Below are 26,334 nucleotides of genomic sequence, written 5' to 3'. Positions count from 1 at the left end.
CCAATATATCTTAAACCACACTGACATGATATACTATAAATTCCCCAAGAATTCAAGACAGAAACGCAATCTTTTAGAATCGAAGGGTGAATTTTATTAATAGGGGAGAAACCGACTTGAAAATTGAATTTCTGGAGAATCCGTGCAATTTTATAGCTAACAGAAGGATAAAATGGAAGCACGACAAGGTCATTGATATTATTTCTAACAGTGGAATGTCTTCTTTGATGGGAATCTGAAAATTTTTTGACGGCTTTATCAATAATCACGGGAGAAAATCCACGGTCAATCGCAACTGCTCTCAAATAATTAAGTTCATTGGTAAGCAAAGATTCAGAGGAACAAACTTTTAGCGCGCGGAAAACATAATAGTAAAAAGAAGCCATTTTTTGCTTAACAGGGTGGCATGACTTGGCATGGGGTGGTAAACAAACTGCAAAGGGTTTACGGTACACAGTGGTGCTAAAATCGGTTTCATTGCGGATTATAAGAATATCGAGGAAGGGGAGGGAATTGTTGGATTCAATTTCAAGAGTGAATTGGATGGCTGGATCAATTGAATTCATAATAGATAGAATCTCGGATAAATCCTCTTTATAACCGTCAAAAAGTGCGAAAGTGTCGTCAACATACCGAATCCAAAGACGAAAAGATAATTTATCAAATAATTTCATCTCAAAATAGTGCATATAAATGTCAGCAAGTACCGGACTGAGAGGATTACCCATAGCCAATCCTTCAACTTGACGAAAATATGCATTTTGGAAAACAAAGTGGGTTTGACTTAGAGAAACTTTAGTAAGCGAAACCAAATCATTAATTTCAGTATGTGTGAAGTGAAATTCCCGAAGCCTAGTTTCAAGACAATTTAGTGCTCCTTCGACCGGAACATTAGTAAACAATGATTTGACATCAAATGAAACCATAATGGAACGAAGTGGGGAAATATTTTTAAGTTTATCAATGACTTCAACAGAATTTTTTACAGTGTGAATATTGTTATCAAGTAGAGGAGAAAATCTGGAAACTAAATATTTGGCCAAAGGATATGAAGCAGTACCTATGTTGGAAACAATTGGTCGAAAAGGAATACCGGTTTTGTGGACTTTTGGAAGAGCATAAAGTCTAGCGCAATTAGTAATAGGCGGAATAAGTGATTTCTTCAACTGAGTTGGCAGAATGTGGGAAGATTTAATAGCACTTTTTACTTTCATGAGGTCCGAAGTTGAAGGATCTTTAGGGATCGAGCAGTATGGGCCTTCATTTATCAATTTAGAGACTCCAGTAATATATGTGTGTTTGTCCATAACAACGATCTGTCCGCCCTTATCAGCTTTAGAGATAATGATATTAGTATCAGAATTAATTTCACGTAAGATCTCATTTTCCTTTTTGCTAAGATTAGAACCCAAAGATTTATTGTTAAAATTAACGTTATGAGTAATTAGGTGGCGGATTGTATCCTTCTGCGTTTCCGAAATTTTGGAGAATTTAAAGGCTTTCTCTATAGGGGCGATGATTTGAGGAATTGAAGGTTTAGATGTCTTTGAAAAGTTGAAATTATATTTTAATACTTTTAACTGATCCTCCGAAAGATTCCTATTGGAGATATTAACGATGGAGTTAACGTTTACAGTGGGAAGATCAGCTAGATAATTGGGACTATCCGACTGGTGTGTGAGTTTTTGGAATTTAGAAATGAGCACATTTTTATGCCGTTGACAAACGGTATCGGTTCTAGACCAGGATGTATGTTCAAATGAGGAAAAATTTTCAGTGGAATTAGCAATTTTTAAATGGAGGTAATATAATTCAAATTCAATTTTAGATAAACGTTTGCGTGTGTCCCTTATAATGTGACGAAGAAGTGCCAATTTGAATTTATGCAAAATTTTTGAAACGTGAACGGAAGCTTTAAGGCTACATTTCACATGTATAAATTTGGGAATGAAATTTTGATGTTTGCATTTAAGTAGAAACTGTAGATGATTCAAGAATTTCGTACGCTTAAGGCGTAACTTACAAAATCGGTTCCTGTCAGTGGACATATTGTGAAAAGGGCACAAGCAAGAAACAAGTGAACAAAAGAAATGTAATTCCGAAAGTCCAAACAAGTAATTACTTATAACATGAAAAAAACACCAATAAATAATGAAGACAATTTTCATCAACAAATGACAAAAACATTCCAAAAGGAGAGAAACATCCAATACTGAAAAACCAATAGCCACGTGGAAAGAAGCAACGAAAGTCAAAATCGTGCACGTGGTAAACCGAAAAAATATAGAATTACCTCGAAAATGCCGGTTGATAGCATAAACCAAATCCGAAAAAATGATGGCCACGTGGAAAGAAGTAAATAAAATGGTGCACGTGGTAAAACAATAAACAGTAAAATATTCTCGAAAATGCCGGTTGATAGCACAAACTACACTAGAAGAGAAACACGCTAATGTGACAATCAAAACCGTGAAAAACAACCTTATATTTAGCGTAGGTATAATGAAACACTCAATCGATTTCGAGGGCAGCTAAAGGTCCCTCCTCATCAGGAGAAAGAAATACATAGAAAGAAGAAAATAGGAATCACAGAAACACGTGGTGCTTATCAGCACTGCACGTCGTTATAACTAGATTTTTAATCAGAGTTGCACTGGCCGCCTACTTTTACTGAGCCAGGCTGTCTGATCAAGCATAAAGAAATATTAGCGAAGTTAAAATAGGGAGCGAGGGGCAAATGCACATTACGCTCAAAATCTGAACTTCAAATAATGGAAAGCAACCACTGAACGGATTTTTATACCCTCTGGTAGTACCAAGTGCGAGGAGGTAACGCCATCTATCGGCAAAAATAATTGAATTAAGACAGTAGAATTTTAAAGGCATTAGGAAGGACTGGATTGGACTTCAAATCATTAACTAAACTTTCTAAATCTTTGTGAATGTGAAAAGCCTCAAGAAAATCCAATTCGCCTATGGAAGAAGCCTTTTGGATGATTTTTGCAGACCCAAAATCAAAATTATGGTTAAAAGTCCAGCTATGAAACGCTATTGAAGACTTGTTAATTTTGCCTTTTTTGACATAAGATTCATGTTCCTTGATACGAAACTTCAACGCTCTTTTTGTTTGGCCAATATATCTTAAACCACACTGACATGATATACTATAAATTCCCCAAGAATTCAAGACAGAAACGCAATCTTTTAGAATCGAAGGGTGAATTTTATTAATAGGGGAGAAACCGACTTGAAAATTGAATTTCTGGAGAATCCGTGCAATTTTATAGCTAACAGAAGGATAAAATGGAAGCACGACAAGGTCATTGATATTATTTCTAACAGTGGAATGTCTTCTTTGATGGGAATCTGAAAATTTTTTGACGGCTTTATCAATAATCACGGGAGAAAATCCACGGTCAATCGCAACTGCTCTCAAATAATTAAGTTCATTGGTAAGCAAAGATTCAGAGGAACAAACTTTTAGCGCGCGGAAAACATAATAGTAAAAAGAAGCCATTTTTTGCTTAACAGGGTGGCATGACTTGGCATGGGGTGGTAAACAAACTGCAAAGGGTTTACGGTACACAGTGGTGCTAAAATCGGTTTCATTGCGGATTATAAGAATATCGAGGAAGGGGAGGGAATTGTTGGATTCAATTTCAAGAGTGAATTGGATGGCTGGATCAATTGAATTCATAATAGATAGAATCTCGGATAAATCCTCTTTATAACCGTCAAAAAGTGCGAAAGTGTCGTCAACATACCGAATCCAAAGACGAAAAGATAATTTATCAAACAATTTCATCTCAAAATAGTGCATATAAATGTCAGCAAGTACCGGACTGAGAGGATTACCCATAGCCAATCCTTCAACTTGACGAAAATATGCATTTTGGAAAACAAAGTGGGTTTGACTTAGAGAAACTTTAGTAAGCGAAACCAACTCATTAATTTCAGTATGTGTGAAGTGAAATTCCCGAAGCCTAGTTTCAAGACAATTTAGTGCTCCTTCGACCGGAACATTAGTAAACAATGATTTGACATCAAATGAAACCATAATGGAACGAAGTGGGGAAATATTTTTAAGTTTATCAATGACTTCAACAGAATTTTTTACAGTGTGAATATTGTTATCAAGTAGAGGAGAAAATCTGGAAACTAAATATTTGGCCAAAGGATATGAAGCAGTACCTATGTTGGAAACAATTGGTCGAAAAGGAATACCGGTTTTGTGGACTTTTGGAAGAGCATAAAGTCTAGCGCAATTAGTAATAGGCGGAATAAGTGATTTCTTCAACTGAGTTGGCAGAATGTGGGAAGATTTAATAGCACTTTTTACTTTCATGAGGTCCGAAGTTGAAGGATCTTTAGGGATCGAGCAGTATGGGCCTTCATTTATCAATTTAGAGACTCCAGTAATATATGTGTGTTTGTCCATAACAACGATCTGTCCGCCCTTATCAGCTTTAGAGATAATGATATTAGTATCAGAATTAATTTCACGTAAGATCTCATTTTCCTTTTTGCTAAGATTAGAACCCAAAGATTTATTGTTAAAATTAACGTTATGAGTAATTAGGTGGCGGATTGTATCCTTCTGCGTTTCCGAAATTTTGGAGAATTTAAAGGCTTTCTCTATAGGGGCGATGATTTGAGGAATTGAAGGTTTAGATGTCTTTGAAAAGTTGAAATTATATTTTAATACTTTTAACTGATCCTCCGAAAGATTCCTATTGGAGATATTAACGATGGAGTTAACGTTTACAGTGGGAAGATCAGCTAGATAATTGGGACTATCCGACTGGCGTGTGAGTTTTTGGAATTTAGAAATGAGCACATTTTTATGCCGTTGACAAACGGTATCGGTTCTAGACCAGGATGTATGTTCAAATGAGGAAAAATTTTCAGTGGAATTAGCAATTTTTAAATGGAGGTAATATAATTCAAATTCAATTTTAGATAAACGTTTGCGTGTGTCCCTTATAATGTGACGAAGAAGTGCCAATTTGAATTTATGCAAAATTTTTGAAACGTGAACGGAAGCTTTAAGGCTACATTTCACATGTATAAATTTGGGAATGAAATTTTGATGTTTGCATTTAAGTAGAAACTGTAGATGATTCAAGAATTTCGTACGCTTAAGGCGTAACTTACAAAATCGGTTCCTGTCAGTGGACATATTGTGAAAAGGGCACAAGCAAGAAACAAGTGAACAAAAGAAATGTAATTCCGAAAGTCCAAACAAGTAATTACTTATAACATGAAAAAAACACCAATAAATAATGAAGACAATTTTCATCAACAAATGACAAAAACATTCCAAAAGGAGAGAAACATCCAATACTGAAAAACCAATAGCCACGTGGAAAGAAGCAACGAAAGTCAAAATCGTGCACGTGGTAAACCGAAAAAATATAGAATTACCTCGAAAATGCCGGTTGATAGCATAAACCAAATCCGAAAAAATGATGGCCACGTGGAAAGAAGTAAATAAAATGGTGCACGTGGTAAAACAATAAACAGTAAAATATTCTCGAAAATGCCGGTTGATAGCACAAACTACACTAGAAGAGAAACACGCTAATGTGACAATCAAAACCGTGAAAAACAACCTTATATTTAGCGTAGGTATAATGAAACACTCAATCGATTTCGAGGGCAGCTAGAGGTCCCTCCTCATCAGGAGAAAGAAATACATAGAAAGAAGAAAATAGGAATCACAGAAACACGTGGTGCTTATCAGCACTGCACGTCGTTATAACTAGATTTTTAATCAGAGTTGCACTGGCCGCCTACTTTTACTGAGCCAGGCTGTCTGATCAAGCATAAAGAAATATTAGCGAAGTTAAAATAGGGAGCGAGGGGCAAATGCACATTACGCTCAAAATCTGAACTTCAAATAATGGAAAGCAACCACTGAACGGATTTTTATACCCTCTGGTAGTACCAAGTGCGAGGAGGTAACGCCATCTATCGGCAAAAATAATTGAATTAAGACAGTAGAATTTTAAAGGCATTAGGAAGGACTGGATTGGACTTCAAATCATTAACTAAACTTTCTAAATCTTTGTGAATGTGAAAAGCCTCAAGAAAATCCAATTCGCCTATGGAAGAAGCCTTTTGGATGATTTTTGCAGACCCAAAATCAAAATTATGTTGGAATGTTTTTGTCATTTGTTGATGAAAATTGTCTTCATTATTTATTGGTGTTTTTTTCATGTTATAAGTAATTACTTGTTTGGACTTTCGGAATTACATTTCTTTTGTTCACTTGTTTCTTGCTTGTGCCCTTTTCACAATATGTCCACTGACAGGAACCGATTTTGTAAGTTACGCCTTAAGCGTACGAAATTCTTGAATCATCTACAGTTTCTACTTAAATGCAAACATCAAAATTTCATTCCCAAATTTATACATGTGAAATGTAGCCTTAAAGCTTCCGTTCACGTTTCAAAAATTTTGCATAAATTCAAATTGGCACTTCTTCGTCACATTATAAGGGACACACGCAAACGTTTATCTAAAATTGAATTTGAATTATATTACCTCCATTTAAAAATTGCTAATTCCACTGAAAATTTTTCCTCATTTGAACATACATCCTGGTCTAGAACCGATACCGTTTGTCAACGGCATAAAAATGTGCTCATTTCTAAATTCCAAAAACTCACACACCAGTCGGATAGTCCCAATTATCTAGCTGATCTTCCCACTGTAAACGTTAACTCCATCGTTAATATCTCCAATAGGAATCTTTCGGAGGATCAGTTAAAAGTATTAAAATATAATTTCAACTTTTCAAAGACATCTAAACCTTCAATTCCTCAAATCATCGCCCCTATAGAGAAAGCCTTTAAATTCTCCAAAATTTCGGAAACGCAGAAGGATACAATCCGCCACCTAATTACTCATAACGTTAATTTTAACAATAAATCTTTGGGTTCTAATCTTAGCAAAAAGGAAAATGAGATCTTACGTGAAATTAATTCTGATACTAATATCATTATCTCTAAAGCTGATAAGGGCGGACAGATCGTTGTTATGGACAAACACACATATATTACTGGAGTCTCTAAATTGATAAATGAAGGCCCATACTGCTCGATCCCTAAAGATCCTTCAACTTCGGACCTCATGAAAGTAAAAAGTGCTATTAAATCTTCCCACATTCTGCCAACTCAGTTGAAGAAATCACTTATTCCGCCTATTACTAATTGCGCTAGACTTTATGCTCTTCCAAAAGTCCACAAAACCGGTATTCCTTTTCGACCAATTGTTTCCAACATAGGTACTGCTTCATATCCTTTGGCCAAATATTTAGTTTCCAGATTTTCTCCTCTACTTGATAACAATATTCACACTGTAAAAAATTCTGTTGAAGTCATTGATAAACTTAAAAATATTTCCCCACTTCGTTCCATTATGGTTTCATTTGATGTCAAATCATTGTTTACTAATGTTCCGGTCGAAGGAGCACTAAATTGTCTTGAAACTAGGCTTCGGGAATTTCACTTCACACATACTGAAATTAATGAGTTGGTTTCGCTTACTAAAGTTTCTCTAAGTCAAACCCACTTTGTTTTCCAAAATGCATATTTTCGTCAAGTTGAAGGATTGGCTATGGGTAATCCTCTCAGTCCGGTACTTGCTGACATTTATATGCACTATTTTGAGATGAAATTATTTGATAAATTATCTTTTCGTCTTTGGATTCGGTATGTTGACGACACTTTCGCACTTTTTGACGGTTATAAAGAGGATTTATCCGAGATTCTATCTATTATGAATTCAATTGATCCAGCCATCCAATTCACTCTTGAAATTGAATCCAACAATTCCCTCCCCTTCCTCGATATTCTTATAATCCGCAATGAAACCGATTTTAGCACCACTATGTACCGTAAACCCTTTGCAGTTTGTTTACCACCCCATGCCAAGTCATGCCACCCTGTTAAGCAAAAAATGGCTTCTTTTTACTATTATGTTTTCCGCGCGCTAAAAGTTTGTTCCTCTGAATCTTTGCTTACCAATGAACTTAATTATTTGAGAGCAGTTGCGATTGACCGTGGATTTTCTCCCGTGATTATTGATAAAGCCGTCAAAAAATTTTCAGATTCCCATCAAAGAAGACATTCCACTGTTAGAAATAATATCAATGACCTTGTCGTGCTTCCATTTTATCCTTCTGTTAGCTATAAAATTGCACGGATTCTCCAGAAATTCAATTTTCAAGTCGGTTTCTCCCCTATTAATAAAATTCACCCTTCGATTCTAAAAGATTGCGTTTCTGTCTTGAATTCTTGGGGAATTTATAGTATATCATGTCAGTGTGGTTTAAGATATATTGGCCAAACAAAAAGAGCGTTGAAGTTTCGTATCAAGGAACATGAATCTTATGTCAAAAAAGGGGAAATTAACAAGTCTTCAATAGCGTATCATAGCTGGACTTTTAACTATAATTTTGATTTTGGGTCTGCAAAAATCATCCAAAAGGCTTCTTCCATAGGCGAATTGGATTTTCTTGAGGCTTTTCACATTCACAAAGATTTAGAAAGTTTAGTTAATGATTTGAAGTCCAATCCAGTCCTTCCTAATGCCTTTAAAATTCTACTGTCTTAATTCAATTATTTTTGCCGATAGATGGCGTTACCTCCTCGCACTTGGTACTACCAGAGGGTATAAAAATCCGTTCAGTGGTTGCTTTCCATTATTTGAAGTTCAGATTTTGAGCGTAATGTGCATTTGCCCCTCGCTCCCTATTTTAACTTCGCTAATATTTCTTTATGCTTGATCAGACAGCCTGGCTCAGTAAAAGTAGGCGGCCAGTGCAACTCTGATTAAAAATCTAGTTATAACGACGTGCAGTGCTGATAAGCACCACGTGTTTCTGTGATTCCTATTTTCTTCTTTCTATGTATTTCTTTCTCCTGATGAGGAGGGACCTTTAGCTGCCCTCGAAATCGATTGAGTGTTTCATTATACCTACGCTAAATATAAGGTTGTTTTTCACGGTTTTGATTGTCACATTAGCGTGTTTCTCTTCTAGTGTAGTTTGTGCTATCAACCGGCATTTTCGAGAATATTTTACTGTTTATTGTTTTACCACGTGCACCATTTTATTTACTTCTTTCCACGTGGCCATCATTTTTTCGGATTTGGTTTATGCTATCAACCGGCATTTTCGAGGTAATTCTATATTTTTTCGGTTTACCACGTGCACGATTTTGACTTTCGTTGCTTCTTTCCACGTGGCTATTGGTTTTTCAGTATTGGATGTTTCTCTCCTTTTGGAATGTTTTTGTCATTTGTTGATGAAAATTGTCTTCATTATTTATTGGTGTTTTTTTCATGTTATAAGTAATTACTTGTTTGGACTTTCGGAATTACATTTCTTTTGTTCACTTGTTTCTTGCTTGTGCCCTTTTCACAATATGTCCACTGACAGGAACCGATTTTGTAAGTTACGCCTTAAGCGTACGAAATTCTTGAATCATCTACAGTTTCTACTTAAATGCAAACATCAAAATTTCATTCCCAAATTTATACATGTGAAATGTAGCCTTAAAGCTTCCGTTCACGTTTCAAAAATTTTGCATAAATTCAAATTGGCACTTCTTCGTCACATTATAAGGGACACACGCAAACGTTTATCTAAAATTGAATTTGAATTATATTACCTCCATTTAAAAATTGCTAATTCCACTGAAAATTTTTCCTCATTTGAACATACATCCTGGTCTAGAACCGATACCGTTTGTCAACGGCATAAAAATGTGCTCATTTCTAAATTCCAAAAACTCACACACCAGTCGGATAGTCCCAATTATCTAGCTGATCTTCCCACTGTAAACGTTAACTCCATCGTTAATATCTCCAATAGGAATCTTTCGGAGGATCAGTTAAAAGTATTAAAATATAATTTCAACTTTTCAAAGACATCTAAACCTTCAATTCCTCAAATCATCGCCCCTATAGAGAAAGCCTTTAAATTCTCCAAAATTTCGGAAACGCAGAAGGATACAATCCGCCACCTAATTACTCATAACGTTAATTTTAACAATAAATCTTTGGGTTCTAATCTTAGCAAAAAGGAAAATGAGATCTTACGTGAAATTAATTCTGATACTAATATCATTATCTCTAAAGCTGATAAGGGCGGACAGATCGTTGTTATGGACAAACACACATATATTACTGGAGTCTCTAAATTGATAAATGAAGGCCCATACTGCTCGATCCCTAAAGATCCTTCAACTTCGGACCTCATGAAAGTAAAAAGTGCTATTAAATCTTCCCACATTCTGCCAACTCAGTTGAAGAAATCACTTATTCCGCCTATTACTAATTGCGCTAGACTTTATGCTCTTCCAAAAGTCCACAAAACCGGTATTCCTTTTCGACCAATTGTTTCCAACATAGGTACTGCTTCATATCCTTTGGCCAAATATTTAGTTTCCAGATTTTCTCCTCTACTTGATAACAATATTCACACTGTAAAAAATTCTGTTGAAGTCATTGATAAACTTAAAAATATTTCCCCACTTCGTTCCATTATGGTTTCATTTGATGTCAAATCATTGTTTACTAATGTTCCGGTTGAAGGAGCACTAAATTGTCTTGAAACTAGGCTTCGGGAATTTCACTTCACACATACTGAAATTAATGAGTTGGTTTCGCTTACTAAAGTTTCTCTAAGTCAAACCCACTTTGTTTTCCAAAATGCATATTTTCGTCAAGTTGAAGGATTGGCTATGGGTAATCCTCTCAGTCCGGTACTTGCTGACATTTATATGCACTATTTTGAGATGAAATTATTTGATAAATTATCTTTTCGTCTTTGGATTCGGTATGTTGACGACACTTTCGCACTTTTTGACGGTTATAAAGAGGATTTATCCGAGATTCTATCTATTATGAATTCAATTGATCCAGCCATCCAATTCACTCTTGAAATTGAATCCAACAATTCCCTCCCCTTCCTCGATATTCTTATAATCCGCAATGAAACCGATTTTAGCACCACTGTGTACCGTAAACCCTTTGCAGTTTGTTTACCACCCCATGCCAAGTCATGCCACCCTGTTAAGCAAAAAATGGCTTCTTTTTACTATTATGTTTTCCGCGCGCTAAAAGTTTGTTCCTCTGAATCTTTGCTTACCAATGAACTTAATTATTTGAGAGCAGTTGCGATTGACCGTGGATTTTCTCCCGTGATTATTGATAAAGCCGTCAAAAAATTTTCAGATTCCCATCAAAGAAGACATTCCACTGTTAGAAATAATATCAATGACCTTGTCGTGCTTCCATTTTATCCTTCTGTTAGCTATAAAATTGCACGGATTCTCCAGAAATTCAATTTTCAAGTCGGTTTCTCCCCTATTAATAAAATTCACCCTTCGATTCTAAAAGATTGCGTTTCTGTCTTGAATTCTTGGGGAATTTATAGTATATCATGTCAGTGTGGTTTAAGATATATTGGCCAAACAAAAAGAGCGTTGAAGTTTCGTATCAAGGAACATGAATCTTATGTCAAAAAAGGGGAAATTAACAAGTCTTCAATAGCGTATCATAGCTGGACTTTTAACCATAATTTTGATTTTGGGTCTGCAAAAATCATCCAAAAGGCTTCTTCCATAGGCGAATTGGATTTTCTTGAGGCTTTTCACATTCACAAAGATTTAGAAAGTTTAGTTAATGATTTGAAGTCCAATCCAGTCCTTCCTAATGCCTTTAAAATTCTACTGTCTTAATTCAATTATTTTTGCCGATAGATGGCGTTACCTCCTCGCACTTGGTACTACCAGAGGGTATAAAAATCCGTTCAGTGGTTGCTTTCCATTATTTGAAGTTCAGATTTTGAGCGTAATGTGCATTTGCCCCTCGCTCCCTATTTTAACTTCGCTAATATTTCTTTATGCTTGATCAGACAGCCTGGCTCAGTAAAAGTAGGCGGCCAGTGCAACTCTGATTAAAAATCTAGTTATAACGACGTGCAGTGCTGATAAGCACCACGTGTTTCTGTGATTCCTATTTTCTTCTTTCTATGTATTTCTTTCTCCTGATGAGGAGGGACCTTTAGCTGCCCTCGAAATCGATTGAGTGTTTCATTATACCTACGCTAAATATAAGGTTGTTTTTCACGGTTTTGATTGTCACATTAGCGTGTTTCTCTTCTAGTGTAGTTTGTGCTATCAACCGGCATTTTCGAGAATATTTTACTGTTTATTGTTTTACCACGTGCACCATTTTATTTACTTCTTTCCATGTGGCCATCATTTTTTCGGATTTGGTTTATGCTATCAACCGGCATTTTCGAGGTAATTCTATATTTTTTCGGTTTACCACGTGCACGATTTTGACTTTCGTTGCTTCTTTCCACGTGGCTATTGGTTTTTCAGTATTGGATGTTTCTCTCCTTTTGGAATGTTTTTGTCATTTGTTGATGAAAATTGTCTTCATTATTACTGACCACAACCCCTTAGTTTGGTTAAAAACTAATGCAGGCTCTAATCCCAGGCTAATGCGGTGGGCTTTAGCCCTGCAGCCGTATAATTTCCAAGTTATTCACCAAGCTGGGAAGAGCCATAAAAATGCTGACACTCTAAACATGTCTGCATCTTTAAAAAAAAAAAAAAAAAAAAAAAAAAAAAACTAGCTTTTTATTTATCATTGTATTTCTTTTTTTAATTTTATGTACTTTAATTGTGTCACTACTGGCCTTGATGTAATATCATGGTACTTCTATGTCATTTTTTTCTTATGTATGTGTGTAACTAACTCTTTGTCTCAAATATACCTAAACATTTTGATGAGCAAAATGTTTCTTCGAAGGGGGAAGGAGCTGTAACGTTCCCCTTCTCTGAAGAACACTTGGTCACCCACCCTAAAAGAAGGGACAGAAGACCCTCTTCTCGCCTCGGCCGGAAGAGGGGAGTGGACTTCCCCCTTGGTTGCAGGTGGGAGAAAGAAAGGAGATTGAGATTTGAAAGAGAAAAGAACAGACGCTGGTTTGCACGCTCTACTGTAGTGAAAATGTATTTTAAAATTTTCTAAATTGTAATCTGTACATAGTTTTATATAAAGATAAATATTTAGCCTAGAACAGGTCTTGTTTCTTTGACAGAGATACGACTATGGTACATCGCCCCTTCTGGACTGCTTACTTCAAACGGTCGACTTGTGTACAGTATCAGGCCGAACTGATGGTTTCGCCAGGTTGCAGCAGCTCATAATGAGCAATTACCTTCCAATCTCGACATTAAAATTTCAGGAATGGAATAAAGTAAACCACTGCTGGGTCCTTCGTTCCCACTGTATACTTCAAAAATTTTTCGGCATGTCATTGAAGCATTTTTACCCTTTTTATAGTAAAAAAGCATCACATACCCTATTTCTTCAGATATTTCACTCATTTTCAAATCAATATAACTTTTGACATGAGCAAAAAAATTAAAAAACTATCTTCACAAACAATGGAAGCTGAATGTCATTTTTTAAGCGCCTGTTTGCTTAAGACAATCAGGTGAGTGCTGCTGGATATATAGGCATCAATGCCATTTAAAAGCAAAAAAGCGCAGAGACTTTTATATGACCCAATATTTTATCCTACTAATATCAAATTTTGAGAAAAAGAACATTTTTACATACCTCCTAGGAAATACATCTTGAGGTAAATACTTGCAACATGGATTTTTTTTTAATTTAATGTGTTATTAATAAAACTTATTGTATAAAAGGAATTTTACATACATTACTTATTTTCTTATTATTTAGAACAATTGAATATCTACATTGTGAAAGCAGACAATTTTTTTTCAATATCAAAATTTCAAGAATACACATAATTCATAATTGTATACTAATGTATTACAGATGTGAAGTATGAAGGCAATTATTAAATTTTTACCTTAACAAGCTCCAAATCAACTTGAAGAATATTTGCAAGCTGAAAATAACAAAAGAGGTAGTGAAACAACAGATTATCAAAGGAGAGAAATGCTAGCATCTGAAGAAAATGGAAATAATTTGTAGTATTATGCAAAACAAAATAAAACAAAAAATTCATGCAAAACTTTGAAGAATACACACCAATAATGACACAATACAAATGTGCATGATGATCACAATTTATATGTTGCTACAGAATATTTTCTGATACAATAATTAGTTTCCATGTGGTATAGTGGTAAGACAGTGACAAGAGAAATTAAGTTCTGTAGCCAAGGCACATAATATATATGACATTAAAAATGCCACATAATGATTACAGTTCATATGTTTCTACATAATTTCATTATAATCTTCAGGGTTTAATCTTGATGTAGTGTGTAGGAAGGAGAGCAAAGGGGGGGGGAATTGGCAGCCAAAGTACACAATGACTAGCATCTTTCACTAATCATACTACAAATATAAATATTTAAAGAGCTTGTTGCCATCAAAAAGTATCAAAATACTTAGTGCTTTTGAATTTCAAATGACCCTCTTCAATTTACTGGTATGTGATTTTCTGCTGTAATTCAGAAGCTAAGTGAAACATATTATGCTGAGTAATATTAATGATTATAATATGATTACTAGTTTAATCACAGCATGAATTACATGGAATAGAGAAAATAATATCTCTTTAGATGATAATATAATTCTTTTCAATATGCTAACAATTAATCAGAAAAACAAATATACAATGGTGATGCATCACAAATTTACAATTCTATATAATTTCCCTGAAAATAAGACCTAAAAAATAAGCCCTAGCATGATTTTCAAGGATACTCCTAATATAAGACCAACTCCTAAAATAAGCCCTAATTAAGATCGTCAGTCAGACAGGTTACCAAATGACAAGTGTAGACAGAAGTTACCAAATGACCAAGTGTAGATGCAACACACATGCACATTTGAAACAAATGATCTGGTTGCAACAGATTAGAATCTTCAGTACACAATATGCTGCATTAGCAGAAGACATTTAGCACTTGATTTAATGACAAATTTAAAGGATAATAAATTTTGACACCCAAACAATAAGAATGCAAAAAGAAAGAGGTTTCCATCGAGTACGAGAAAGGAATTGTGGACGACTCAAAAGATAAAAATCTTACAGCTTTCTGCAAAGAGAATTTCGATGTATGAATATGCCTATAGTGGCAATCAGACCTCAGTGGTCAATGAGAGAAATGCAAAGAAGTGTGGATCAGATTGGCAGCCATTATTTTCTGAATTGGAACACATCATCTGTGATGTGATTTCTGACAGAAAAGCAGTGCTTGGCTATTCTCCGGGATGATAATCAAACATTTGTCCTTGCAATGCCACCACAGCTAGACATATTGCCAGACTAATTCAAAGCATCGCAACACTGGGTGGATAGTTTTCTTCAGTGATATGAACTATCTCTGAGAAAATTGACAATACTGATCAAATTGGAAGATATGGGAAGTGATTAAATGTGCGCTTGCATTCAAGTGTTTAGTTGATGGTATTGACTTCTCTTAAATACCAGCTGTTGAACACGACTCCTATGAAACTGCAGTGTTTAGGGGTCAAGGGTCTCAAGCTACCATTGATCAGAGTGGTGCCTCTGCAATATACATTCCCTTCACCTTTTAAGAAAGTACACACATTACATCTATTTTGGCAAATCATCTTGATGGAAAGAAACCCCTCAAATAATCTATAAGGGCAAGAAAGAGAAAATCAAACATGTTTCAGGTTTTTATGTTCTAGAGACTGAAAAAGCTTGGTGCATGAGACAGCAATAAGAAAGTAGGTCAATTTAGTTCTTGTTCGAGTTACTTGTTTTGAAAGGTGGCCAAAAAGGTATGTTAGTGTGGGATTCTGGTTTTACAGATAAGGAACTACACCACAGATAAACAAAAAGACTTTTTCCAAACTGATGTCTTAAAGGTGGGAGCACAGAAATGCATAGAATACATTTATAACCCTTAACTTCAGATGCTCAGTCATGAGAAAGTAAAAGGTCCAGTCTAAACCTTCCAAAACAAAACATATCACATGCCTTTCCCACCAGATTTAATAAAGGGCACTGAAAGGATATGGGAAGGAAATATGAATTATTTTTAAATGCATAACTACACAGAAAAACTTGGATAAATTGAAGTGTAAATGCTGAATTACAAAAAGAAAATTATGAAGCATTGCTAGTATAATGAAACCTTGCATATGCACAATACATAGCATGACACTACAGTTCACTAAGATTTTCATAACAAAAAATTCTTACTTAAATCAAGAAAAACATTTTCTACTCCATTCAATAATGCCCATTGTTTGCAATAATGTTCCTGGAAATTGTGGACATTCTTCTCTAGTTATCACATGGAAAACCCTCATCACGTGGTTTTAAAGTACTGGAATATACGAAAACTATTCTCCTCTTAGGGCTCACTTCAGGTTTTGGAACAGAAAGAAGTCTGGTGCAGCAAAATCATAGAGTAAGGTAGATGACCAGGAGCTACAGCTCTTCTACTGGCCATAAACTCTTTCATGATGAAGACTGAATATGGCCAAGCATTATTACTTTAGAGAAAGAACCAAGAGCCCATCTCAATGTTTTCTGGATGTATATGACAGATCCTTTGGAATAAATTTGCTAAACCATCCTTGTATATGTTAGCATTTATTACTGCTCTTTCTGATATCTTCTTTAATTTTTTATTAATTAATTATGATGAATTATTAATGATTTAATTTTTGATTTTCATTAACACCTTCTTTAATTTTTTAATGTTTTGTCCCTACAAGAAGCTGTAGGACTACCATTTCAAGCAGCATTTATAAATGCATTTATGAGACAAAAGTTTCATCACTGTAATCCATAATCGTCGGTTTAACATGTCATACAAATTTAACGAGCTTGAAACAGAGAAAAAAAGAACACTAAATTCATCCACTACATTCCGGCTCTTCGGTTCAGTTCTTCCTAGAGCTCAACACGCTCTCTCAACGATGCACTAACCACGATACACTAAGAGACTCTTCAATGCACTCGGCACTAGACTTTGAGACACTCGCTCTGTGACTGACTATCAGCTCGCTAGATGAGGCACACATTGACTGCGAACCAGCAGGGTTTATATAGCTTTCGGCTTGTGTTCGAGGACATTCTGAGCCGGTAAGAATTCGTTCCAGAAGGTTCTCCATCCGTCCATGGCATATCGCCAATTTTGTCGCCAAATGTGGCATCCCTGCCTTCCTTGCTATTTTATGGCAACCCGAAAACTGCTTTGTGAGGAAGATATCTCATCGTGCCTGTACATTACGTAACATTATTATTATTATTATGTATGCATGCAGTTTTGCACAAGTGTGCAATCGAAATGCATGTACCATACACTATATTACAGGTCAATTTTTTAAAGATCTCATTTTAAAATAACAGAAAAATTCAGAAGATATTATATAAAATATAATTTTCATTTCTATGAAACCATTAACTTATATCAAATTAAAGGTAATTTTAAAACTTCACTTATTTATAATGGTTACATCCACATTATATCTGTTACATCCCATATCGCATTCATGTTACACATGAGTAAACCAGGGTTGCCACTCAAACAGGAGAATGAAATTCCCTTTTTTCAGGTTTTCCAGGTGTGTTTTAAGAAAATTCTAGTCTATCCATGTAATGCACGTTGGCTGTGCTAAGAGGTAAATTAATTACGGTATTACTTGAGAACACAAAAATTTGCAAATTACATATGACATATATATATATATAAATATAATCCCCAAAACATTACTATTTTAACTATAAAGGAATTGTTTTCTCCACTGAAGATTGAGATTAGAATCTTCTCAATCTGGATTAAAAAATGTCTTTTTTTGCAGACATTTTGCAGCTAAACGAAAAAAAGAAATATATTTAATGATATTTTAAAATAAATTCAAGTATTTTATATTTATTCAGCAGCCTACATAAGAAAAATATGTGCATTAAATTTCGTGATGGCATGTCGTCATACTGCTAAAATTCATTTCAGGATTTTGCCAGAGAAAACTTCTTGAAAATTGAAAGTATTATATACTAATAATAAATAAACTTAGAGGGAAGAAGTAGCATTAAATGATATGAATAATATAAAAATAAAGATAATTACTTGAATTAGAATAATCAACGATATTTTAGCGAATATAGTTATATTTAATGGTTAGCCTAGATGAATGATTACTATTTTTTTATTTTACTGCAAAATGACAAATAAGGCATTTATTAAAAAAAAAAAAAAAAGATTTTGTGGTAAATCCTAGCATACGGTAAGGCCTTGGCATGATTTTGAAAATTGTCACCAACACCAAAATGACCCGCTTACTGTTCATCATAATGTCGCCATACCCTGTGTGTACCGTACATGGAGGTTAGAATAGAATACATGGAGGTTATTTTAACCAAAGAATGTCTATATAAAGAAGGAAACCTTCCATAGACGTAATGCTATTATGGCGCTAGAAAGTGGAGGGAAAATTCGGCAAGGGATTTGGCGACGAAACCTAGTGGCCAGAATTTCCCTCTCCGCGATATATACAGGAAATTGAGGAACACGTGTTAAGAAGAAACATTCTTTGACAAAAAGTTTCTTCTTTGATTTTTCACAATAATTTAAACCCGGATTTTCATAGTTCCCCCCCCCCTCAAAATAACTATTCCATTAATTAATTTAATTGCGCGAAAAAATATTTTCTTTTGCTTACGAAATTCATTTTATGAACTCTTAATAACATGACCTTCGAACTTTGACACCAGCATCGAGCTTTGGAGACAGATATTTCGCACATGCGCAGCTGTTTCCCTCTACATTGGAACGGAGCCACTCGTGTTGCAGAGTTTTCCTTCTTAAGAATACATATTCTTTGATTCTAACTTACATAGTACCGTACACTAGGATTAAACTGATTTTGTTTTATAATAGAATTATTATTTTGCTTAGTTCAACATGGACTGCACATGCATAGTTCAACATGGACTGCACATGCATAGTTCAACATGGACTGCACATACGCATGTGATTCTCGATTCTCGAGGTTACTGGAAAACAAAGTTGCTGGCTACTTGGCTTTATGCCAGCTGCCTGAATGATGCTCAAGCGATACACACTTTGCCAAGAAAGTTATCGCTTCCAAAGTTGGCGCAAAACTCGATTTTCTGGGGGGAATTGCCGTATCAATTTCCCTGACTTTTCCAGATTTTGACTAAAATATTTAAATTCCCTGACTTTTCCTTGAATTTGCTTTGTCAATTTTTGAATTCCCTGACTTTTTACGGTTTTCCAGGCAGCGTGACAACTGACTGCTGAGAGACTGGCCAGCCACTCCTCTCCAGCAAATACGGTTGATGAAGTGTGGCATCAACTTGAAGCAGCATGGAATGAATTGCCCATTTCTGTCATCCAAGCCCAGTTCGACTCCATGCTTTACCAGGTACGGGCCAATTTTGCACCCCTGTAGCTTCCCAAACTGCTTACAAATTTAATCATTTTGTCCTTATGCCATACTACATTACAATAAATATTTTTTATTTGTTTTCGTTCATGGTGTTGCAATTTTAATGGCCAGCAGTGTATTGAAGTTCATATAAAAAGTTAATCATACCAGCTCAATTTTTTTTCTTACCTCTGCAACAGTCGTGTGTTCATCTATAGAAACAAATATTTTATATAAAAGTGTTTCTAAATAATCACCCAAGACTCTGTTCATGACAAATCCTTCAAGAGGAGGAACTACAAATAAAAATTATTAAGTTAAAGATCATCTTGAAAAGGAATAAATATTGAAAAATGTAAATTTGAAGTGTTCAAGAATATACAAAATAAGTTCATATATTAGCTAGTTTTACAGGAGGGAAGAAAGCTATTTTTTAAACATTTTCAATGTACTTTTTTCTCATATTAACAAACTCATGCAAAAGTACTCTACTTGAACTCAACTACAATACTATAACTTAACTAGTCCATGTTCCTTACACAATATAACAGCAAACCATTCTCCTACATGGAAATTATTAATGCCTATATGAAACATGTCATTTCAAAAATTATTTTTTTTACTCTTCACATACTTGAACTTGAAACTTGAAATAAAAAAGTTAACTGAAACTTGAAATAATACTTACAACTTGAAATAAAAAAGGTGTTTACCAAGTTAAATATTTTAAAATTTCAATTTTCAAACCAGAAACCAGATTCAACACAGTAAAAAAAAATCTTTAAAGGGAGGAAATAACATAAAATGGTCTCAAATTCAAACTGCATGTGGGGCCAAATGCTCAATCTGAAAGTAGCTCATGGACTAGAATACTTTTTTTTAAAAAAAATTTACAACATTGTAAACAAAACAAAATAAATTAGAAATTTTACTTACTAAATATTTATCAAAGCATACATAGATAATAACACAAAGGGGAAAAAAATCAATTTTATATTTATTTTCTATTTATCAGTCTAAAACTGGTATCTGCAAGAAATTTCTATTTATTATACTTTGTAATTTAAATGAATCGATTAAATTTAGATTGACATTTATTTCAGGTAATTCCAGTATCTTCAATTAACTATTAAATAACTTACTTTTAACTGTAACCAGAAATTTTAGTATACTAGAGCACCACCAGCTGTTGGCTGGTACACTAAATCTACTGACCCAATGTGGGAAATTGTCCCACACTACACTAGACATATCGCCTGATGTACAAGCATAGAATGATAAAGCCCTAAGTTATTCATTCTTTATTCCTTCAATAGCACTCGCACACATAAGCTTAACCTATAGCTTCATATCTTTAAAACCATAAGTACCATATTTGCTACAAATACATAAGTAAAATATTTTCGACAGGTGAATAAAATCACTTCAGGGACTGCGAGTTCGACACCACTGACACAGAACATCCCAATTCAGATCTTCTAGCTTTCACATTTCGCATCTTCAATTTTAAAACTCAGTATGCAAGTTGATTAAGTTGAAATTTCATATAAAGTATCATTTCCCCAACATACACAGAGTGTTTGAGAAAAAAGGTATAAGCTTTACTTTCTTAATTTTGATTCTAGATACACATCTCCAATTACAAAGAATTTTACAAAAAGGTAGAGAATTTTATAGAAAAAAGCTTGAACAATGGAAGAAATAAAACTAAAAATGTCCCCCCCTTATCTGCAAAAATCAGATAGTTATTCACAAACGAATTTACTTAAATCATTTTTCCATGCCTTTTACTAACTTCAACACCATTTGCAGAAAGTTTAATTAGCGATCATGTTAATCATGTACTTTTTTTACTAATTTGGTTGTCTAAAATATTTTTCTGATAGTCAATTTTCTTTGTCATATATTAAAATAATTAAAATTCATATATTTTGACTAAGAGGTATCAAGACCAAAACTAAAATAATCTGAATGTCTATATAATTTGATTCTCTTCTTAAAGTGGAATAATTAATATCAAATCAAATGATCCAGATATATTTAACAGACAGCCAGAATAAAGAGAACCAGTAAAACATGGGTTAGATAAATTGCTGTGTTCTTCTAAAGGGGAGGGAGACAGTCTATTTGTCTCCCTGACCCTCTCTAAAGCTAGCCGCATAAGATGGAAAAACCTCCTGGCAAGTGTACAATACGTTCTCTTAACTGGAAAATGCAAATGGATAGAATTCAGAAGCTAAAGCCCGGCATCTCGCCGCTTCTTTGAAAGCAGATGTAGGCGATTCCCTTCCAACTCTCCCTAAAACCAGAGGCTACACTTTGAAGATCTATCTGGTGTGTTAGAGATGCACTTTGGCAAGAAGTCTTTAAAGACTATAGCAGGTTTCAGTTAAAATCTCGCCAACAGAAGCCCACAGAAACACTCCAGGAGCTCGTCACGGATTTTGCAAGGTTGTGTCATCTCGCCTTTTTGTACTGCCTAACAGAAACATGAGAAATTCTATCCCTGCAGTACTTCATCAGTTGCATCCAGGACCCTGAGATACAGAAAGCCATGCAAATGGCAGATGTCAAGGATGTAAACAGCACTTTAGTGTACGCCATGAAGTTGAAAGCAGCCTAGGAAGCAACTCGCAGAGACTGTTATCCAATCAAAGCTGCTTATGTCCAGGAGCCAACAGATCAATTGATTGCTCATCTAGATGACTTAACTACAAAGGTGAAATACAAGGCCCTCAGGTGGAATACAAGTGGCAATAAACCAATGCTTAAGTGCTGGAACTGTGATGGTGAAGGCCACATTTTAAAGCGTTGCAAAATACCTCTAAACAACAGAAAATAAGACTGCTCTCCAGTAAGGAGGCAAGAAACAAATCAATGGCCATCTTTGCAAAGCATAGATTGCACATATGAGAAGCCCCATTTTAAAGTGCTTCAGATTTCTGCAGTAACTGGTAGCAGCAACAGACATTTCAGCATGAGACATATAACGAGAGTTCCCTGCAATATGGCTATTGATATAGGAGCCAATGTTACCATCATCTGAAGAGATCTGTCTCAACAAGTGGAAGGTACACTCATCTGGATGTCGCCCTGAGTTACACTCCAGACTACTATGTCCAATGATAAAATAAAAATCAACGGAAAGTTAAACATTAAAATCATGTTTGGAAGTGCTGTCTACCATTACACAAAATATAATCCTTCACACTCGGATTAGACATGCAAGGACTACTAGTAGCCTAAGGAAAAAAAAAATGTTTACTTGGGTTTTAAAAATAAAACTATATTCTACCTCTGAGGACATAGCCATGTTCAGAATTAAAGATGAAGGAGTTAAATTCATCCACCATATCACAGCTCAAGATGATATCACAGTATGAAAAATTCATACTTCCTGGTTCCATGGCCGAAAACAGAATATATACATTCCCAGTATGGTATAACAGAATATTCCAAAATCGGTAACAGCCTTAAAGCAATACTAGTAAATTTAGCACTCATCGAAATATGGACAACTGCCATCACAGTGAGCACTGTCAATGTTAGTGCTAAGGCAAAAGATATTAAGTAAGAAGTTATTGCAGCACGTACTCCAATTATATGCATTAATCAAAGCAGTAGTCCTTCAGTTTCTCTGTCTTCAGAAACCCTAATATCAGAGTTATTACAGAATGCACACCTATTCAGCACACCCTGTTTGGAATTAAAGGAGTTAAATACGTCTGTCAAATAGTAGCTCATGACAATGTCACAGTACCAGGAAGAACAGAATTTTTACTACCTGGATCCATGGTTCAAAACAGAAGTTTCCAGCACAGTATAATGGAACATCCTAAAAACTATAACACCACGTATTATGTCGCGAATTTTAATTATATTAATGTTTGTTTTAAGTTATTATTCTAGTATTTTTATTTGTACTTATGTATATTTTAATCTGGTAAAAAGAGTATTTTCAAATTGTTAAAAGCTTTATTTAGCTCGTTATTCTTGAAATTGTAGCGTAACAAAAACAGGAAACGTTTACGCAAACAAATCTGGTTAAAGGCCTTTTTCTCTTAACAGTAGAACTGAAGGCAGTTAAGGTGTTTGTCGTCTTTTTTACTACGGAGGTCGTAAATCAGCTTTCTCATTCTCACTTGCTTTCGCTTTGTTATACTTGCAATGATTCCTTCAGTAAGTTAGGTAATTGGATTCTCTTCTCACTTAGTTTCCGTTTGTTAGCTGGGGGGCTCCACCTTACTTCCCTCACAATAAATCAAAAACAAGGCAATCTGACAATGGAGTTCAGATGGTCTGGACTCCATTGTCAGATTGCCTTGTTTTTGATTCATTGTGGGGGGTGTAATTTTCTCAGTTAAAGTAAAATTCTGGGAAGATTTCATTTTGTGATTCTTTTGTAAGCCTATGAAATTTTCAAGGGCAGAGAGACCGAGTTTAACTCGGAGGCTGCACGTTAGAAGAAGTTAGTCTTCAGTCTGGATTCTGATTTTTGAGCTATAAGGAAAAGGAGAAAAGAGTGAGGGCTTGACCCCTTGCAGGTATTGCTCTTGCGAGCAACGTGAACCAGCACACCAGCGGTTATGGATTCCTGGCATTGAGCAGATGAGAATTTGCATTAAAAAAAGTGTTAGAACACAAAAAATTTATACCACTGTCATTTCTCCATTATAATTTTCCGAGAATTATAAATAGATATTCTCGAGATGATGCTGATACCAGGGGATTTTTCTGTTTATCCTGCCCAGTGCCTTTCCAGTTACGGTCCTTTCAAGATGTTTTTCCTGGTTTATTGAAGCGTTCCTGATAAAGAATGCTCCTGAGTGTGTGACTGTTAGTGAATATACCTGACACTTGGAAGTTCCGGATCAATGTGACTATCCATCGCTTGTGCTTCCTGACACCTAGACATTCCACACAGAAATATGTTCCTGAAAAATGAACTTTTTCCTGATCGGGTGGTTAATTTTACAAAAAGGACTTCACCCTGTTTCCAGAAATTCTTGTGCAGAATGGATTTCAATGCACGAGTGTTAGTTTATTAACTGTAATCAAGGTGTTGGCTCAAGGAAACAGACTTCCTCCGTGAGAAAAAATGGACACTTCCCTCAAGATTATATGTTCCGGAAAATCTGCGAGTGATTTTTAAATTTGTCTACCTCTGGATCTTTTCAAATTACTTAGAAGAAAAACATTTGTTTTATATGTGTAAACTACTAAGTGATTAGAATATTTTGAATAATGACCAGTTAATTTAAATTTTGTAAATGAAGGTTTAAAGATTTGTGTTACCGGCTTAATTAGTGAGCTATTGACTGTCAAAAATAGTAAACTTACAAATTAATATGAGTATGTGTTAATTTTGGAATCAGATATGTGTTATTTTTCATCTTAAGGTTTATTAATTATTATAAGCTGTAATTTGGTGTGATAGTCTGTTATTTCGCTTATTTATTAGGGTAGAAAACTGATCAGTGTACCCAGTTAGCATATGTTAGAATTATTCAAGAAAATTTAATAAATGTGTTTGTCTTAAAATTTTATTGCATTTATTTATCTTGTGTGTATATGTCTTGGGTGGCCTGTCATGTCACTCCATTTGTTTGACCCGGGAGGCTTTTTAAGAAAGCATGGAGCTTTATTGAATTTGAAGTTATTGTTATTGACTTAACTTTTTACGTAGGTTATTCACAACGTGAACCTAAAAATTTATTGTACTACCACTATATGATTGTTCTTATGATGAATTTGATTTTTAGTTGTTTTGTCCCGCACCATGTGACAGTTGAGTTAAAGGTGTTAAGTTAAAACCCCTCATTCTCAGCAACGCTACAATGGTGCAGTGACCTCGCGACTGGCAGACCACTAGAACAATTTTTGTGTGTATTATTTGAGTATTATTTTATATTTGATTTCTATTCTGTTTTTGTATGTTGTATGAATATTACATTTTAGATTATAAGTGATGAAATTTTTTTGCGCCCATCTAGGTGTTTGATCCATTTATCATTTAGTTTAAAGTTTTGCGCGAGAATTGTATTTGTGTTAATTGATTTTGCTATTTGCATTTTGATCAATTGCTTCGGAGATTCTAATTTTAACTAATTGATTTAGTGTAAGAGCAGTATTTTTGTGTTCGAGAAATAATAATTTTTTAAACCTCTTCAAGTGTGTTAATACATATTAAGAAATTTGTGCCGAATAGAATTGAGTTAAAAATTTGATTTTGATTTATTTTTAGAAAACTGAATTTTTAGCATATTAAAGTTAATTTTGGTTAGATTTGTAGTAAAGTTGCATCGGACCAGTGACAGTTTACTTAGGGACTGATTAAATTTTTTTGGTAGTTAGTCTCAGCCAGAGTGAAGTTTCTTGTTTAGCTTTTATGAGTTTGTGTAATTGAATTTCTACCTAGTTTGTGAATTTTGTTAACACTTATTGCTGTCCAAGAAAAGGTGTTAAGAGTATTGCTTAGTGAGTTTCTGTGTTTTACAGCAAACTGTGAGTTGTGATTTATGAGAAATTCAATTTCTGGAAAGGTAGAACTGGTTTAGTTTGAAATTTGGGAAATGTAGTTAAAAGATATTATTCTTACTCTGTACTCATAGTTTTGACTTTTCAAGTGGTTTGAACGTAGTTTTATAGTGAGTTTCCTAGTGAGTGGTGTAGCATTTGTTTTAACAGTGATCTAAATTTGTTTTTTGACTTTGTCAATTTTTGAGCTTCAATAGTTTTATTTCTTTGGTTTTGAATTTTTTTTTTTTTTTCGGTTGAACTTGTTGCAGTGTTATAATAAGTATTTAAAAGTGGAAGTAAATTTTGTGTTTCGAAATGTAAACTTTTTTACTAGTGGAAGGGAAGTTTGTTTTGAGAACTTGATTTTGTGGA

The 26,334-nt window shown here is 34.7% G+C and overlaps 1 protein-coding gene across 2 annotated transcripts in view; it reads right to left on the bottom strand.

Moving 5' to 3' along the window:
- The window catches only part of LOC118197094 (protein FAM91A1), a 169,635-nt gene that overhangs the window by 81,646 nt on the left and 61,655 nt on the right, over positions 1–26,334 (bottom strand). For both annotated transcript variants that reach the window (XM_085809656.1, XM_085809657.1), the window contains 2 exons: positions 19,633–19,739; positions 13,907–13,945 (listed from right to left, as the gene is read on the bottom strand). In XM_085809656.1, coding sequence (XP_085665782.1) covers positions 13,907–13,945; positions 19,633–19,739 — 146 coding nt within the window. The remainder of the gene's footprint in view (positions 1–13,906; positions 13,946–19,632; positions 19,740–26,334) is intronic.

The sequence above is a fragment of the Stegodyphus dumicola genome, chromosome X2, assembly GCF_044657685.1.
Source record: "Stegodyphus dumicola isolate Sdum_Otavi_A_Nest chromosome X2, ASM4465768v1".
In the NCBI taxonomy this organism is placed as follows: Eukaryota; Metazoa; Arthropoda; class Arachnida; order Araneae; family Eresidae; genus Stegodyphus; species Stegodyphus dumicola.
Note: the sequence above shows the minus strand (reverse complement) of the source record. Positions and strands in the feature narration are given on the sequence as shown.